Below are 17,295 nucleotides of genomic sequence, written 5' to 3'. Positions count from 1 at the left end.
GGATGCAGCTGTACATGCGTTTTTGGGTGTTCTTATCGAGCCTTAAATGAGGAAAAATTCCAATGATGCCTGATATCTTTAGGAAGATGCAGTTTATTTTATAATTACATACCTAGGTAAAACCTAATTATTTTATTTTATTTTATTTTTATTTTTTATTTTTTATTTTATTTTTATTTTTTATTTTTTATTTTTTTATTTTTTATTTTTTATTTTTTATTTTATTTTTTATTTTTTAATTTTTTTTAATTTTTTATTTTATTTTTATTTTATTTTTTATTTTTTAAATTTTTTATTTTATTTATTTATTTTATTTTATTTTTTATTTTATTTTTTATTTTATTTTTTATTTTTTTTAATTTTTTTAATTTTATTTTTTTATTTTTATTTTTTTATTTTTATTTTTTTATTTTATTTTATTTATTTTTTTTTTAGCAAAACCCAGTAAAACTGGAAGCAAAGATGATGGGACAAGCTTTAAAGCAGCACTACTTTCTGGTCCACCTGGAGTTGGTAAAACTACTACAGCTGCTTTGGTTTGTAAGGTGAGTTCGTAGTAATTGTTGTTCCCAGCACTTTCTTGTTAATTCCATATCTGGATACAGCTACAGTGTGCAGACCAGAAGGAGCAGGGTCTGCTCTCAGCCACGTTGCAGCTGCTCAGAACAGGGTTACAGGTGAAAATACGTGTCTCTTTAGATACCTTTGTCAGGTCTGAGGTGAGGAGGTACCAATGGGTGTGTGCGTTTCTCTCTGTTACATTGAGAGGAAGCATGTTGAACAGTTGGAAATGGTTTTCCAGTTATGAGCATTCAGCACTAGTTCTGCAAGTTGGAGAATATTTGCATTTAATTTCACAGGAGTCAAATTCTGGCTAGCTCTTTGAAAGCCCAGAGTTATGGTTTTTATATATCTAACAGATCTTTGCCAGATTTCTTATAAACTGAAATGCTACTTTAGGGTGAGAGAAATGGACACAGGGATATGTGTCAATTTCTAAATCTGAATTTAGAAATCTGTTGTATAGAGTATCTCTTAATCCTTTCCTCCCCTTTCCCCCACCGCATGCTGTTGAGCTTTGTGCCAACAAGTTGATGCCACACCTAGAACTAGACCTTTAGAAAAGGTGAATGTGCTGTCTTGGGCTCATTTTTCTTTTCCAAGCATGGTCTTTTCTGTTTCTGGTTTCCAACCTGGTTTGCTCTCAGCTGCCTCAGGACTCTGCAGAGCTCCACTCTGCTCTGTGCTCCACAGGAAGTGCCAGCAAAACAGAGCAAGGCTGGGTGTGCTCAGTGCTGTGTTCTGGCTGCCTCTGGCAGGAGAGTTTGCTGATAAAAGAGCAGCTGGGTTAAGCTGTGTCAGGGACTGTGTTAGTGCTGCTGAGGGAGTCATGTGTTTCTACTGGTTAAATAGTTAAAAGTTTCTCTTTCCTGCAGCTTTCAGAGCCATGTGATATATTTCTTTGTTATGCAGCTGGAAATTCCATTGAGCTTAGCCAGCCTTGGCTCATAGCTCTGTTTCTATCCCCACTGGCAGTTTTGTTAATCTTCCAAAATTTAATATGTGCCAATGACTCCAATGCTTCCCCATCCCCCTTCATTAAAACAAAACAAAAACCAACCAACCAACCAACCAAAAAAAACCCAAACCAAAACTCAAAAAAACCCACCCAACAACCAACCAACCAAGAAACTCAAACCAAACAAAAAACATACAATGAAAAAACCCACCACAAAACCAAAACAAAAATAATCTCTTTTGGGCCTATCTGTTCCACGCATGGTTATAAAACCTTTGAATTGCTAGAGAAAAGGAATATAAGGGGAGAAACTAATTAAAGCTGTATGATTTGTCACGGATCTGTGTTCTCACTTTTTTATGTGGTTCATGTGTTTGGACCAGGAACTGGGGTATAGCTACGTGGAGCTGAATGCCAGCGACACTCGCAGCAAGAACAGCCTAAAGGAAGTAGTTGCTGAATCACTGAACAACACCAGCATCAAAGACTTCTGTTCTGGTGCGTCTGTTGTTTGAAGGAAATTTTTGTTTTGTTAAGAGTCTGGTTAGAGGAAGGACAGAGCTTCCTTGTTACACAACAATGTTAGGAATTTACGTTGCTTGTCAGGTGGAGGGACCTGGCTCTAACAGGGATGTGTTCATGTAGTAAGCTGTTACATTTCTTCTTCAATTTAGAATTAAATCTTGCTATTCATAGCATGAGTTGTTAATCTGCACAAACTACTCAAGAACTCTGCAGTTGCTCTTCTGTTCCATGGGACTTGTTTCTCAGAAGATGACATGAGGTTGTAGTCTGGTCTGTGAACGTAGATTCATGTGATCAAGTGGCAGAGCCACCACCTCAGTTGCTTAGGCTGGGGTTATCTTAGTTTGCATTGGGTAAAACTCTGAGCAAGACTCCTTTGTTCCCATCTCATTTTCTTATCCATGTTCATTTGCAGGTGCATCTTCATCAGTTAGCGGGAAACATGTATTGATCATGGATGAAGTGGATGGCATGGCAGGCAATGAAGACAGAGGAGGGATTCAGGTGAAGCCACTGTAGTCCCTAGCTAATGCCATTGCCAAGAGTATGTACCATATATAGCACAGAACAGTCAAGCCACTCTACTGTCCTCAACCCATGGTCCATAAACAAACTCTCTGCAGAGTAGAGTGATGTGTTTTAGAAGCCTGTCTTTGTGTAAGAAATGTGCATTGGTAGAGAGGGGAAAAGGATATTTGTGTAGAAGAAGCCTGGAGTGATGAACTTGAGTGTGTGCACTTCGGAACAGGTACATTTGTTCTGTCTCTCTGAGGTGACATCTCCCTGCAGTGGGAGGTTCATAGCCTGGCTGGGACTGTTGCTCTTTGCACAGGCAGTAACACTGGGTAACTAATGTGTGGCATAGGCAGCAGCACCCTTTGTTCTCTGTAGTATCTCCAGTTTTAGCTTCTGAGGATTTCCTATAGTCACGTGCAGTACTTTGATGGTGAAGGGCATACAGAGTTTTAGCTCAGATGCAGGTATTTCCATTGCAGGAGTAAAACTGAACTGAATTTCATCTTCATTAGAGCTAGCAAAGTTTGTTCTGGCAAGCCTAAAAATGATGAGCCTCTTGGAGCAGGGATGAGCTGATCTTTGTTCTTTGTGCTTTTTCATTCTTTGTGGCAGAGTGCAGCCAGAAAGCTGTGTGTTCCCCCTGGCCATAAACCAGGTCAAACTGGCCTTTGGAGAAATGAGTAGTTCTGCAGGTGGACAGCTGTACTCTGGGCTATTGGTCTTCATTGCTTCTTGAAGACAGTTCCAAACATAATTGCTGGGAGTAGACAGTGGAAGAGGGTAGGCAGCAGGTCTCGTGCAGCTGAATAGAACAGCGAGGGAAAAATGTAGGCAAGGGGCTAGGTTTGCAGTGTGTAGAAATGTGATTACAGCAGGAGGAGTGTTATGGACTTGACACCTGTCAAGGATCTGATCTAAGGCAGGGACTAATGCTGCTTGGTATGCCATTCTAGTTGTTCCTGTTATCCAGGGTATCTGATGTAATTGTAACATGTTTAAATTACAGGAGCTGATAGGTTTGATCCGACATACGAAGATCCCCATCATTTGTATGTGCAATGACCGCAACCATCCCAAAATGCGCTCCTTGGTCCACTACTGTCTGGATCTTCGTTTTCAGAGACCTCGTCTAGAACAGATCAAAGTAGGCTGTGGCTTTATGGACTGCACTGAATTACCACCTGTAACTTCAGTTTTCATGTGGCAGAGTTTATTCGGAATTGGATACTCCACTTAATGGATCATCTCAGTGAATAACTGCTTTTCAGAATGAATTGTCTGAGTTTTTCTTCCCAAAGCCTTTTGGATTGTAGATGTCTGTCTTAAGAATATATCCAAAATGGGTTTTTATAAAGAAACGCGCTCTTTTTTACACCAATGATTAACGACGGTTTATGTTTATGAGAGAAAATTTGAGCTATATGTGCTTTAAAAATTCAGAAAAATATGCAATGCACTTTCATAGACGTGTCAGTATGTTCTACTGGGGGAAGAATTCATAGGAATTCTCTAGTGACAGTTTCTCAATTGTGATTACAGGGTGCCATGATGTCTATTGCATTTAAAGAAGGTTTAAAAATTCCCCCACCCGCAATGCAAGAGATAATCCTGGCAGCAAATCAGGACATCAGACAGGTCAGTACCCCTTCAGCATCAGTGACCATTCAGATAGCAGATTATGTACATTACCTTTGAAGTATTTGAGCGGTATTTTTATGTATAAAGATCAGGCTGTAACTGCTGGAGTCTTCCATTTAAATTGTATTATGCTACCAAATTGTAAATTTTGTTCTTTAGGTTTTACATAATCTTAATATGTGGTGTGCAAAAGACAAAACACTGACTTATGACGAGGCTAAAACAGATGCCAGCAGAGCCAAAAAGGACATCAAACTGGTAGGTGGCTTGGCTTTTACTGTCATATTCTGATACAATCACTAGGCTTTATAGCGATCTTTTGAACTGAAGCACTGAATAAAGTCTAGGTGCCAAGAGCCATAACATTTGCCACAAGTAGTTAGTTGAAGAGTAGTATATCAAGGCCTGAGTATATATTTTGATATCCTGGTCTCTTATGTAAGATGCAATTATGAAGTTCATTCTTCCCATCCTTTGTTGTCTGTTTAGGAGTTAATTCTCTTAATACCAAAAATAAAATACAGTTCTTTAAACTGTTAAAGTTCGAGGGTGGAAATACTGAACGTGGAGCTTGTACTGATGAGTCAAGATACTCCTGGATACTTTCCTAGTTGATACTGTGCTGTGTCTTACTTTCTGTGTTGACCTTAGAGCTGCTGACTTCTTGAAATGTCATTTATTTAGGGCCCTTTCGACGTTGTCCGGAAGGTTTTCGCTGCTGGCGAGGAGGCTGCTCGTATGTCTCTCATAGACAAATCAGATCTTTTCTTCCATGATTATTCGCTAGCGCCTCTCTTTGTCCAGGAGAACTATGTGCACGTGAAACCAGCTGCTGCTGGGTGAGTTACTGCAAACATGAGACTGACACAGGCTTTTGTGTCAGAGAGTCAACGTAGACCAAAACCTATCTGGATATTTCTGCTTTGTAACAAAGTCAACTTCATTTTTTCCAGAGGCAATTTAAAAAAGCACTTGGTGCTCTTGAGTAGAGCAGCTGATAGTATATGTGATGGTGATATAGTGGACAGGCAGATCCGTAGCAAGCAGAACTGGAATCTTCTCCCAACACAGGTGAGCACTCAACACTCATTTTATGTTCTTTAAGGGGTGTCCAGTATTAAAGGTGGATCTGTAGAAATCGGTGTTTCAGTATGATTATATGATCTGTATATTCATGTAGTATTCTCTGTTCCACTGGTGGTTAGAAGAGTTTCCCACATCCATATTGTTGAGCCCATGCTGCAACATGAAATGAAGTCTTCTAAAACTTGGAAAAGTTGGACTGTCACTAAGCATAGAAGCACATGGTGTGTGTCACTTTTGCAGTTACAAGCCTGCTCTGTCCTTCCTCTCACCAGGGCAGGATTTCTCCCAAAACACAGAGGACTGAAGTTTGGTCACTGTACTTCTTTCAATGTTTACTGAAACACTGACAAGACTTGTGCTTAAAGGATTATGACTGGCGTTGTAGGTGAAATTGGAAGGCATCTCTGGAGGTCATCTAGTTCCCCCCCCCCGGCTCAGTACAGGTCCAGAGAGCTGAATTGCTTCGGACCATAGCTGACTTGATATAGATTTGCAGTGCTCTTTGGAAATGTCTCCTTCACCATGTCTTTGTGTTGGAGATCACTTGTTTGTGTGAAGTATTTGTCTGACTGCCCTCTAAACAGGACATGACAAAAGGCCATGTTTTAGGGTTGAGGGGTTTTTTGAGTGTTGAAACCCAGATAATTTCACAGGTGTTTTAGAAAATGGTAACAAACAGGGTGGCACAAGGGGTGAAGCTGTAACCCAACAGAGATTGACCAGAAATAAGCAATTGAGAGAGTTCTCTTCAAATAAGCTGTTTCCACTGTGGCCGTGTGTTGACTACCCTTCCCTGGGGACAGTGCAGGGCAGTGTGTCACAGTGTCCATGAGATTCCTGTGTGATTTGAGTTTGGCATGTGTGTTACTTTTGCAGGCTATTTATGCGAGTGTTCTCCCGGGGGAGCTGATGAGGGGTTACATGTCCCAGTTTCCTGTCTTTCCCAGCTGGCTGGGGAAATTCTCATCCACAGGCAAACATGATCGTATCATTCAAGAACTGGCAATGCACATGAGTCTCAGGTAGTACTGACATTCCTCTGATACAGTTCATTATCTGCAGTGCAGTTCATTATCTACCACAAATTCCTTGAACAAGTGACACGTTCAGGAGTTCTGTGAATGTGTTCCTGTGTTATTGGTGATGCTTTTCTCAGTGCTTAATTTGAACAAGTCAAAGCTGGAAATGCATTTAGTATAATCACACGTACCTTGCATTTTTTTTTTCCCCTGAAGTTGTTTCTTAGTTAGGGATGTGTTTCCCCAGGCTGTTTGCTGTTTCAGTCCCTTGCATTGGTTATTCCCTAATGCAGGTATGGCAAAAGGAATGGCACAGTACAACTGACTGTTTGCTCTTGAGGCATCTGATTGTTGATTTGCTGAGGGCCTCCTTACCTATTTGTTCTTGTCTTTAGAAGTCAGTGGTGCTGGTTGGACAGATTTACTTACTCCATACTTTTATTTTCAATTTGACAAAGAACTCAGACATGCAAGAGGACCGTAAATATGGAATATTTGTCGTATTTGCGGGATGCACTTGTCCAGCCCTTGAAAGACTTTGGCGCAGATGGTGTACAACAAGCTATAACATTTATGGACTCTTACTGCTTGATGAAAGAAGACGTTGAAAATATCATGGAAATAAGCACGTGGGGAGGCAAACCCAGTCCTTTTTCAAAGCTGGATCCCAAGGTAAAATCCACCAGTGATTTTTTCTGTTTCCTTCCATATCTTAAAAAAGAAATCCTGGAATAATTGCTATGGTATGGATGTGCTGTGGAAAGGCTGAAGTTGGTGCACCAGCTTAACCATAATTGATAGTAGGCTTTGTGAATCACCTGTCAAACATACCACTAAAACTTCAGGGCTAAGTTCTAAAGATAATCAGACTGTGCTTCACTCAGGAGTCTTAAGACTTTTTGTTCCTGATGTAAAGGACTACTGGGAGTCTGTTGTGTTTTGGGTATAGAAGCAGAACACAGGAAGGACAGGGAAAGCTGGTACCTTTCCAGAGGCAAGCTTTGGCTGTAAGATGTGTGTCCTTCAGACACAGCCCTGCCTTTCTTACCATCCTGCAAAGGAGAAGGGCCACACAGGTGCCTGTGTTACAGAGCAGGCCCTGCATTCAGAGGCTGCCTTCCAGCTTGCACCTTTCCCAGTCCTGTTAGACAGAACTGGGATGTGGGGATGCTTCATGTGCTGCTCTTCCACTGCACTGCAGTGGTTGGGACCCTATCCTGGCAGAAAGTGAGCTTGAGCTCAGGTTGCCTTTAAAAACTAGGCAGATGTGATCTGAACCGTGATCTCCTTCATCCAGGTCAGGTTCTTATGGAAAGAGAAGAACCTGCTGGTAACCAAACCTACATTAGTATCAGGTGTTCTCCTATAGTCTGAATATGCTGCTTAGTCTGGCACGTGTACAGTGCTGCTGAAGGGGACTCTGGTGTGACTGCTGAAATAATTGTAGGCCTAAGGAAGAAGCATCTGAAGATGCACACTTTATTGAGGATTATGTGGACTTGTTTAAAATGAGCCTTCACCATACAGCTCTTCAATGCTTTCTGTGTCCTTTTGAGATGGTGTCATCTTCTGTGTATCTTTGCTCACATCTTTCCAAAGGAAAGCTGATGTGGAATCTCTCTGTAAGTTGGTTAGCTAACAATCTACGGTTCCTATACTGATGCTCAGTTTCCTTCCTTCCACCCTGCCAGGTCAAAGCAGCTTTTACACGCGCCTACAACAAAGAGGCACATCTGACTCCATATTCACTGAGTTCTGTCAAGGCATCTAAAAGGCAGTCGGGATCTGCAGCAACCTTAGATCTGAGCGGAGACTTGAATGTGGAAGAGATCCAGTCGGATGAGGATGAGCAGGATACTGTTGACAGTGATGCAATGATTAAGGTGAATTTATTTCCTGAGTATTAAACCACTCCACTGAAGTTCGGGCTTTTTTGTTTGTTTTTAGTTACCTTTCTGTGACTTTAAATGTCATCTTAATGAATTAAGAAAAAAAATCATAGTGGATATTAAATAAATAATCTTTCAACTTTTAAATTTTTAACTGGTGGTAGTGTAGAAAAGTCTTAAGTTACTTCCATCCATTGTCTTATGTTGGACCAAAGTGAGACATCACTCATAGGTTTAGAGTTCTGCATCCAATTCCAAAACTTAGTAATATTTCAAGTGTTGATGAGGATGGTGCCAGGCCTGTGCCTGTGGCTACTACAGATGACAGTTCTAGTAACACCTTTGTAGGTATCACTAAATGGGGAACTGTGGTCAGCCCTTAAGACTGAATATTGCAGTGTGTATTCTCCATGGCACTTGGAAACTTCACACCTGAAAGGGGAGGGAAAGACGTAGCTTTTTACTTAACACTGACTACATTTTGACTTAAACTTTTGTCAGGTTGCAGCTGGATTTTAAACTGCCTGTATATTTCTGTTTATAGCAAAAAAAGGCGAAGTCTTCCAAGCAGCCAAAAAGAGAGAAAAACGAAGAAACAACAAAAAAAGAAGGAAAAAGGAAAGAGAAAACAAGACATTTAGAGTAAAATCTTGCTTTGGACACAGCTTTGCTTATCTAACTTCTGCCAGCAACATGAAACAGATCCAGTGCTGCTGCTGGGAAAGTAGAACCAATGTGTTGAAAATGCTCCTCTTATAGAGGTGCTGTAGCTCTTGTGCTCTCACACGATGCCCTGCTGTGCTTGCTCTTGACATGGTAAATGTTACAAGCTATAACTGTCCTTGTGCAACAGAGTCCAGGTGTGTGAACATGCTGAAAATGTCATGCTTAGTTACCTGGCATTTCTGCTGAGTCTTCCTAGGACTTCACTGCTTTTTTTTTATAGAAATCTCCTGGCATTATATGGTGAAGTCTTGTAAATATAGTACATGATGCAAAACCCCCATACATAAATGGCCTATTTGTACATTATAGAAATTAAGCAGTATATAAAATTACAATAAAATGTTTCACAGGACTCTTTTAAAGCTTTGGTTAAGTTCATGGAGTGTTCTCTCTTGTCTCCTTCCTTTATTCCATAGTTTTGTCTTTCCTTCACATACATGATGTGGCATTCCTCTTTTCCTACAACTTCCTTTTTGTTCAGTGAGAGACACAGAAAAGCAATGAGGGATTTATTTCCAAAACTTGAGTAACTTGTACTTGTACAAGTTACAGCTTTAATCAAAACCATAAAGGAATATTTAAAGAGTAAAAAATGTTTAATTGAAAATACTCGTAACAGTTCAGTACTGATATTGAAAAAAACATTAAGGGAGGTGGTTTTTCTTTTTTCATTACAAAGATAGCCCCGTGGTTTGTCTTTGGTGCAAATAAAATGCAGATTTTGTTTGTATTAATTATCAGTTTTATTACTACAATAAACCAAAGTACAAAACTTATCAAAAGCTAAATAGTTACAGGATATCACAAAATAGAAGTGACATGGCTCATATTAGGCCTTCGTGGGGAAGAGATGTATGATGTAGTGATAGAGCTTTCCTTGCTGCTTGCCAGCCAACACAAGCAATTCTGGAAATAAACAGAGGTGGTTAATTGTATTCTTACATACACTGTGATAGCAGATCAGGAAAAATAAAATCAACTAAAATTCTCCCAAAGAACTTAAGTGCATTACTCTGACCTACAGCTGAGTTTTCACATAGGGTATTTGCAATAGTAAATCTGCCTTGAAATTATTAACATTATTGAGGAACATTGTTAACTCATTTTTAGTTACCGTTTAGAAAAAACTAGTCCTGGATCTAAGCCATGCTCTCATTTGAAATATGGTATCTCAGGCCAATACTTGTTGCTGTTATCCTGGGATAGATTCTGTTAAATAGGCAAGTTAAGATCATGTAACATGCATTTTAGATTTGCTCCTTCCATTTAGTACCCCTCTTGCTCTCTCTCCCCACATCTAAACCCATGCTGGAAGATCTGGAGTAGTCTGGATGATGCTGAGATCTTCAAACCATTATCTCTGATACTCAAGCACCCCTGGTGTTGGGGAACATGTTCCAAACCAGAACAGTTTGTGGATGTTAATGTGGTCATAGGGGTAAACTGAGTTAAAGCCCAATTTAACAATCAGATCAGTTGCAGAAGGAAAACCTACTGGTGTTTGCATGCCTGAGGGCAAATAGGTGATAGAACTGGGTTTCAAGTTATCTGAGGCATTGACCCAGGCTGTAAGTTAAGATTCCTTACTGGGAAAAACTCCCAGTGTTGTCTAGAATGAACCCTGTTAAGTAAAAATACAGAGACTGTAGGACATACCTGAAGTTATTGGTCCTCATCTTGTAGTTTGAGGTACTCTGTGCAGTCATTTATTTTCTTAAGATCAACAACATTAATCCTTTCAGAACACATGGGACACACATTTTCAGTCTGTAACATGCTGTTTTAAAGGAAGGGTAACTGGTCAAAAGCTAATTCTAACATTTTTCAAAGGAAGTTGTGACTAAGGCACAAAGCCTGGACCAGAGTTCTGACCCGTGCTATGTAACAAGTGCAGGACAGAGCAATGGCTGCTTCTGTTTGTGTTTCCAACAGTTGAGAGCTAACCCCACACCAGGAAGGCTGCTGTTTGCAGCATTGAAATACAACAAAGGAAATTTCAGCAGCTTCAGGGTTCCTGGCATTGGAACAGAGCTATCCCATCCAGTTGTCACACGTGATTATCAGGGACCAGACATTATCCCTGCCGTCGTCTGTACCAATTCTATGTGCATGTTGTTTGTTTTGATGATTGCTGGTGCACCGGTGTTCCTGCCCTGCCCCCATATCAGGCCTTGTTCCTGGCCAGAGCTGAGAACTTACACAAGCTCACCATCCATCCTCCTTACTGTTCCTGTTGAAGCCCTGCATCACTGGCCCCATTCTTTATCATATCCTATCGTTTTGGTCAACTTTGAAGCAATGTTCTGTGAGTGTCTTAGGTGCAACTACCAAGTAAGGGGAATTCCTCTTCCATGCAGCCCAGCTGTTACATGTTTTTAGAACTGTGATCCATTAGCTGCTAAAATATAAACAAACGTTGGAATACTGCAAAGAAAAAAAATCCCAACTTACCTTTTGAATTCTGAGTAGAGGGCAGGAAAGTCACAGTGAGGACAAACTGTCCAGTCATCGCGTACCATGTGCCGACCCTGCACACAAAAACTGCAGGTAACTGAGGGGCAAGTGCTGCCTGGCTACAGAGAGCATTCACTTTTAGACCTGTTATTATGAAAAAGTCTCAGCCACTGAGGTCTAAGATCTTGAATTAAAAGGCCCACATATGTGTTAGTGTAGCTCGATTACCGTGTAAATTCTGTAAATAGAAAACGAGCTCTCAGAGATGTGGTGTTATCATTTGTATTCCTCTTTTAAAAATGGAAATCTAAGAATATACTGAATTACAGTGTTTAAAATTCTTTTAGTTTAGTTATTCTAGAATGCTATCTGTAGATGTGTATCCAGAGCTGTACCTAAATCTGCTGGCATTTTTGGTGTTGTATATGACATACCAACAATGCCCCCAAAGCACCTGAGCCCAGTAGGTCACATTCAGCACTCAAGTTTGTGAGCCTGCTTGGCCTTTGCCTCTTAACATTTTCTGTTTTTTGCTACAGTTTACTAGTTTACTTTTGATAGAATGAATTTGTATGTATACTTTTTCAATACTATAAAAACACAGCAGCACCTTGAACTATACTGAGAAATTGATGTTCTAATACAATATGCAACAACAGACTGTTTTAACACTGATCATCATTAGATGTTTGAAAAAGCTACAGTCCTAATTCTACAAACACCTGTGAATAAACAAACCGGCAAAGACGGAGCCTAAATGAATATTGTGTAACATACATTAACATGTACATTGTGTTTGGCTCACAAATTTATATTTAAAAAGCTTTGTTTTCCTGAAGGTATTACTTCTAAAGTATACTTGTCATCTTACTCTGCTAAACCAATAGAGCAAAAAGACTCCCACATAATGGATGTTAATTTTTTTGTGAGACTTAATTCTTTAGTTTTAATAAAGAATGTTGACTCTAACATTTGTTTCTCATTCTACTAAGTTCTCTTTCTTTCCCTGCAATTTTAGTATGACAATTCAGTAAAAATTGTTATACAGTAGCTGTACAGTAACTTCCACCAGGAATGCGCACCATCCTTACCTTTCCAGTACACTCTAAAGAAAGAAAAAAAGTTAGAACTTCTCATTTCTGTAAGGATGAGTAATGTAAGAAATGCTGAAGTCACTGCCTGAATCATTAGCATTGGATGTGCTTAAAAATTCCCCAAAACAGATTTTTGAAGTTTGGTGGGTTTTTTGTTCAGTTGGTTGGTTTGGTTTTTTAAATTTTTTTTTTTTTAATTTGAAGTCTTGGTAGCTTAGAGGAGGGAGGAGAGGTGTGCCCGCCACAAGCTCCTGTACATGGAAAAGGAAAGGGGGACTTCTGTTAGTTCTCTGAGCACTAGAGCCCCTGGGCAAACGGCTGAGCTGGGGAGGCAGCAGCAGCACTAGCCTGTGCTCTCCCAAGTGCACCAACTGCACCAAATGTGTGTGCTGGAGATTCCTGGTGCTGCAACTGCCTTCTTGGGAAGCTGAAGTCTCCCAGAATGACTTCCTGAATTTACTGGCACCCTCAAGTGCCTGCTGCTTGTAGGTGGCAAATGAGGACATTTTATAGTAGTCAAAGACAAAAAGAAATTTGGCAACATATTAGAAAAACCCATAAATGCATAAAAATACCTAGCTTGGATCCACTAGCAATCTGAAGTTCAAATGAACTTATTTTTGAAGGGAAAGCAGCTTTGCCTTTACTGTCACAGTGCAGAAAGCACAGGAGACACTCACAGTTGCAATGCAGTATGGAAGGTTGTTTTTACAGCTGGGACACACAAGATCACACTCTGGCAGCTGGAAAGCACAGTAGGGACAGGCTGTTGTTGGCTCTTCTGTCTCGGTTGTGTCCCGACGTCTAAAACATAGATACAGCTGTGAATAAAACCCTCAAGCTGTTTGAACTTATCAAAGCTGTTCTACAATGCCTTTGATACTTAGCAAATGTTTTTCCTTTGAGTTACTTGCATAGCTTCCAGCTGTTATTTTACTTTTTAACTATCACCCAAGCTTCATCACAATTATGTGAACTCAGAAATAGGTAATCTTCCATTTAATTAGAAACACCACCACCTTTTAAAAGGTGTAACAGATCATAATACTTCATAAGATTTCAAAACTTAGGGTCTGTATGTATTGACTATAAAGCTATGGTTTCTTTGTTTTAGAGTTTTTCTTAGGCAGGACCACAAAAAACAGGAGTAACAAAAAACTGGCTTTCTGGTATGATTATACAGCTTCTAGCTGCCTCCAAAAAGGCTGTAAGGAGAGTTTCAGAGAAACACCATAAGAACCAGCATCCATTAAAAAGTTACAACTCTTCAGGTCCTGAAAAGATATAACTTTTATATAAAAAGATATGTCTTCTAAAAAAGATAGAAGGGAAATAAATAAAATATTGAGATGTTTAAAATCATAAATGACACAGAAAAAAGTAGATCTCTCCCAAGAGGAAAACTACAAGGCATCACCCTAAACTAGCTAGGGACCAGTTTTGACACTATGGAACTTCTTGTAGGAGTCAACTCTCATTAAATAATTGCATGACTTTAAGTTGAGCGATTGGATAAGCTCATGGAGAGCTTAGAGACTTAATAAATAAATACCTAAACCACCCATATGAACTCAGCAAGTCCCTGAGCCTTGGTTAAGACTAGTAGAATAAATGACAAAAGTATGACATATGTGTGCCCTGCTCTTCTACAACTGCCTATGCTTCCTCCTCTGGCAGAAAATACTGACAAGGATCAAAACAAAACTTCAGATAAGGAAGACAATGTCAGGAATTCGTGTATTTTATTTGCCTTCCCATTCTTTTTTATCTTAGCCATTTAGTTGTCTAAATCACAGAAGAGCACAATGGTGCTGCTGTAGTAGCCAACAGTTTGGAGTGGAGTCTCAACTAGAAATCAACTAAATCTGTGTGGCTGCACTTGTGTCTGTATGGAGAAGATGGAAAATGCTATTGCTGGTTAAGGAGCATTTTAAATGCACACTGCATTTAAGGCATATCACACTCAAAGGAAGACTTTAATTCTCAGAGAAGGGTGGGAAATGGCTCAGCCTTTCAAATATAAGTCAGTGAAATAATATGAGAACAGTTATGTGCAAAAACAGCATTGCAAATAAAGCCTTGAAACTGTGTGCATTTGATTAACATTACTCACCTGACCATTGTTTCAATTTTCTTTTTGTATTTTGCATCTATTTTACTCCGATACTCAGGTCTCATCAACATAGCAGCAAAACTGAACGCTGAGTTTTTCAATCCTGCTCGGTGACACTCAATCACAGCTGAAGTCAAGATTGGCACAATATCTGTAATAGAATGAAACAATGTCAAATATTTATTTACCAATATTAATGTTGAAAACCTTTGAGCTAATACAGCTAAAAACATACTGATGAAAAAAGACTATTTTTTTCTTTGTCATGGTACACATTTGCACAATTTGGACCATTCCTGGAACAGTATACAAGAAAACCATGATTTCACCTCTCACTGCCTCATACTCCTGAAGCTCAGCATGGCAGCAGGAATGTTCTGATTTTAACCATTTCTCCCAGATCTAGTCTGCATTCTTTAAAGCCTACTTTTTGGTCTACATTTTCTGTGTACCCAAAAATAATTTTTAAAAAAATTTCAACTAAAATTTTGTGATGAAGTCCCAGAACCAGTCAGTTCATTACACACAATCCTGAGACTGTGTGTGGCTGAGGCAGCTCAGTACTGCAGCAATGTGAGGCCAGATCCCATCCTGGGCAGTGTGTACAGAAGAGCTGCCTGGAGGAGGATGCAGGGCACACTGTGTAGTTCCAAACACTCTTGTTGCCCACAGGATCACTGTGGGAGGATGAACCTTGCAGTGCTGATTAATGAGAGCACAGAGCACAGCTCCTCTGCTGGCAGCACTTACGCGATGGGAACTTGCTGATGTTGTTGGCCACACGTATAAGCATCCGTGCTCCCTTCATGTGATCACCACGTTTCACGTGAATCTGGAATGCAGCAAAGAAACCACATTTAGTGCAGCCATCGGAGAGTAATTCTGCAGCCTGCTCTTGGCATTCATTCATCCTGCTGCTCCGTGCCAGCAGCTCCTTCATGAAACTGAGCAGAGTTGGACTACAGAAGGGAGCAGAGACTGCAGCGTGGCTCTCCCCAGTCTTTCTGGCCTTCAGCCCACCACTTGCAGCTCTTGCCTCTCTGCTGGCAGAGAGGGAGGCCAGAGCTGGCTGTAGGGATGGATATCCTGATGGGCATCCATGGGCTAACATAGAAAACATTTGAACTCCTGCTTAATTTCATTTACAGAAAAGCACTGATCTACTTATGGATAATAACCTCAAATACAACACCAACAATAACAATAAATAGTTGTATTAGTAGCATAGTATTTGTAAGTATGAATGCAAAAGAAAACAGGAAACTATATGTAATTTTCAATTATTCAGTATTTAAAAAAAGAATATGCTACTCAAAGAGGCAGAAACAAGTATGGATTATCCTCCTGAAGCTTGCTGTTAGCATGCACTTGGATTCTGTGATACAATCTATACAAAATATAATTTATGTACACAGAGCATCCATACATACAGTTCATTAAATCAAACACTGTGCAACTTACACATAATTTCAATTTCTCAGTTCCTTACCTTCACTAAAATATAGCTGTGTAAAATCATAAGGTTTGTTGCCATCTCGGAAGAGATTTTAATCTTCTGGGTCTTTAACTCTGAATACATACTGAAAAGAACATCATGTGCATTTCGATAGTTTCCTTAAGAAAAAAACCCAACAATTAACAGTAAATTTAATTTTTCATAACAATCTTTACTAATGACATACAGGGAAGCTGAAGCTATGTTGATCCTTTGAATAAAACCATTGCATGACAATTTCTTTGGAAAGCCACAAGCAGTTGCTTGTCACAGTATTCTAAACAATATCAGCCACGAATTAAAAAAAAAATTACACAGGGAGAAGTAATCCAAACAGTAGCAAAATATATATGATGGCAATTTAATATAATAAACTTTAAAAGTGGAAGATGTTTTTGGAGCACTTAAAGCTTGGTGGGGTTTTTTTTGTTCTTCAGTGTCAGATATTCAAAAGCTGCTTTTAAATGTCCATTTAGCATACTTTTACTTGATAATTTGCCTTGGCAACTCCTGGCCTCTGCAAACAAACAAATCCAAAATCTGCCAAGGAATAGTTAAAATCTGAATGTTACTTCACTAGGTTATACTGCTTCAAGGTTACTATTGAGGATTGTCCTGAAACCACAGGATTTTGTTAAATTATCAATGTAGCTGAAATCAAGTAGTGTTTTGCAATTTGTTTGTTCTTAGTTGTTTTTTTCTTGTTTTGCTTTGGTGGTTGTTTTGAGGTATTTTTGCATTTAATTAGAGGCTGAGAAAGTCATACTCTTTGCAGCTGGAGGCATTTAAAGGAAATTGCAGCTACTCCAGCAAACATTTTCCTTTGCCTCCCTATATTTCTCTTATCAGCAGATGTTTTTACTCTACAGAGCAATTTGTAATGTTTTGTTATACACTGCAATTGAATCAAACTGTGAAATTTCTGTGAGACAGCTAAATATCACTTCAGAATTAGTTGCTGGAAAACAACATTATTCTTTTATATTGTATTACTGACTCCCAGTATAATACAGTCTTAAAATCACGTGATAACATAAAAATAACTTCATGGAAAACCACACTAAAAATCATCTAGCCAAAGAAAAATACTAAGCAGTATGGCTTAAATATTACTATTAGATGATTTTTTATGAAAAGAACAAACTATATTTGTGCAAATTTCACAATCAAGCTCACTGAAATCTGCTGCAGGAAGACGGGCCTGATGTAAAACTGCCTCTT

The 17,295-nt window shown here is 39.4% G+C and overlaps 2 protein-coding genes across 2 annotated transcripts in view; one reads left to right on the top strand and one right to left on the bottom strand.

The window, feature by feature from the left end:
• The window catches only part of RFC1 (replication factor C subunit 1), a 34,370-nt gene extending 25,108 nt beyond the window's left edge, over positions 1-9,262 (top strand). Inside the window, exons 13-24 of the mRNA XM_063401792.1 lie at positions 436-545; positions 1,903-2,017; positions 2,460-2,548; positions 3,567-3,704; positions 4,100-4,195; positions 4,358-4,456; positions 4,883-5,037; positions 5,152-5,269; positions 6,161-6,306; positions 6,762-6,975; positions 7,995-8,186; positions 8,737-9,262. Of these exons, the coding sequence (XP_063257862.1) occupies positions 436-545; positions 1,903-2,017; positions 2,460-2,548; positions 3,567-3,704; positions 4,100-4,195; positions 4,358-4,456; positions 4,883-5,037; positions 5,152-5,269; positions 6,161-6,306; positions 6,762-6,975; positions 7,995-8,186; positions 8,737-8,838 (1,574 nt within the window). The 3' untranslated portion in view covers positions 8,839-9,262. The remainder of the gene's footprint in view (positions 1-435; positions 546-1,902; positions 2,018-2,459; positions 2,549-3,566; positions 3,705-4,099; positions 4,196-4,357; positions 4,457-4,882; positions 5,038-5,151; positions 5,270-6,160; positions 6,307-6,761; positions 6,976-7,994; positions 8,187-8,736) is intronic.
• Positions 9,263-9,398: 136 nt separating this feature from the next.
• Positions 9,399-17,295, bottom strand: part of WDR19 (WD repeat domain 19) — a 39,457-nt gene continuing 31,560 nt past the window's right edge. Inside the window, exons 31-37 of the mRNA XM_063401791.1 lie at positions 16,069-16,193; positions 15,330-15,411; positions 14,580-14,730; positions 13,147-13,270; positions 11,370-11,446; positions 10,575-10,695; positions 9,399-9,824 (exon numbers count right to left, since the gene is read on the bottom strand). Coding sequence (XP_063257861.1) covers positions 10,581-10,695; positions 11,370-11,446; positions 13,147-13,270; positions 14,580-14,730; positions 15,330-15,411; positions 16,069-16,193 — 674 coding nt within the window. The 3' untranslated portion in view covers positions 9,399-9,824; positions 10,575-10,580. The remainder of the gene's footprint in view (positions 9,825-10,574; positions 10,696-11,369; positions 11,447-13,146; positions 13,271-14,579; positions 14,731-15,329; positions 15,412-16,068; positions 16,194-17,295) is intronic.

Source organism: Prinia subflava, chromosome 7 (assembly GCF_021018805.1).
Source record: "Prinia subflava isolate CZ2003 ecotype Zambia chromosome 7, Cam_Psub_1.2, whole genome shotgun sequence".
Lineage (NCBI taxonomy): Eukaryota > Metazoa > Chordata > Aves > Passeriformes > Cisticolidae > Prinia > Prinia subflava.
This window is presented reverse-complemented; position numbering and strand designations above follow the sequence as displayed.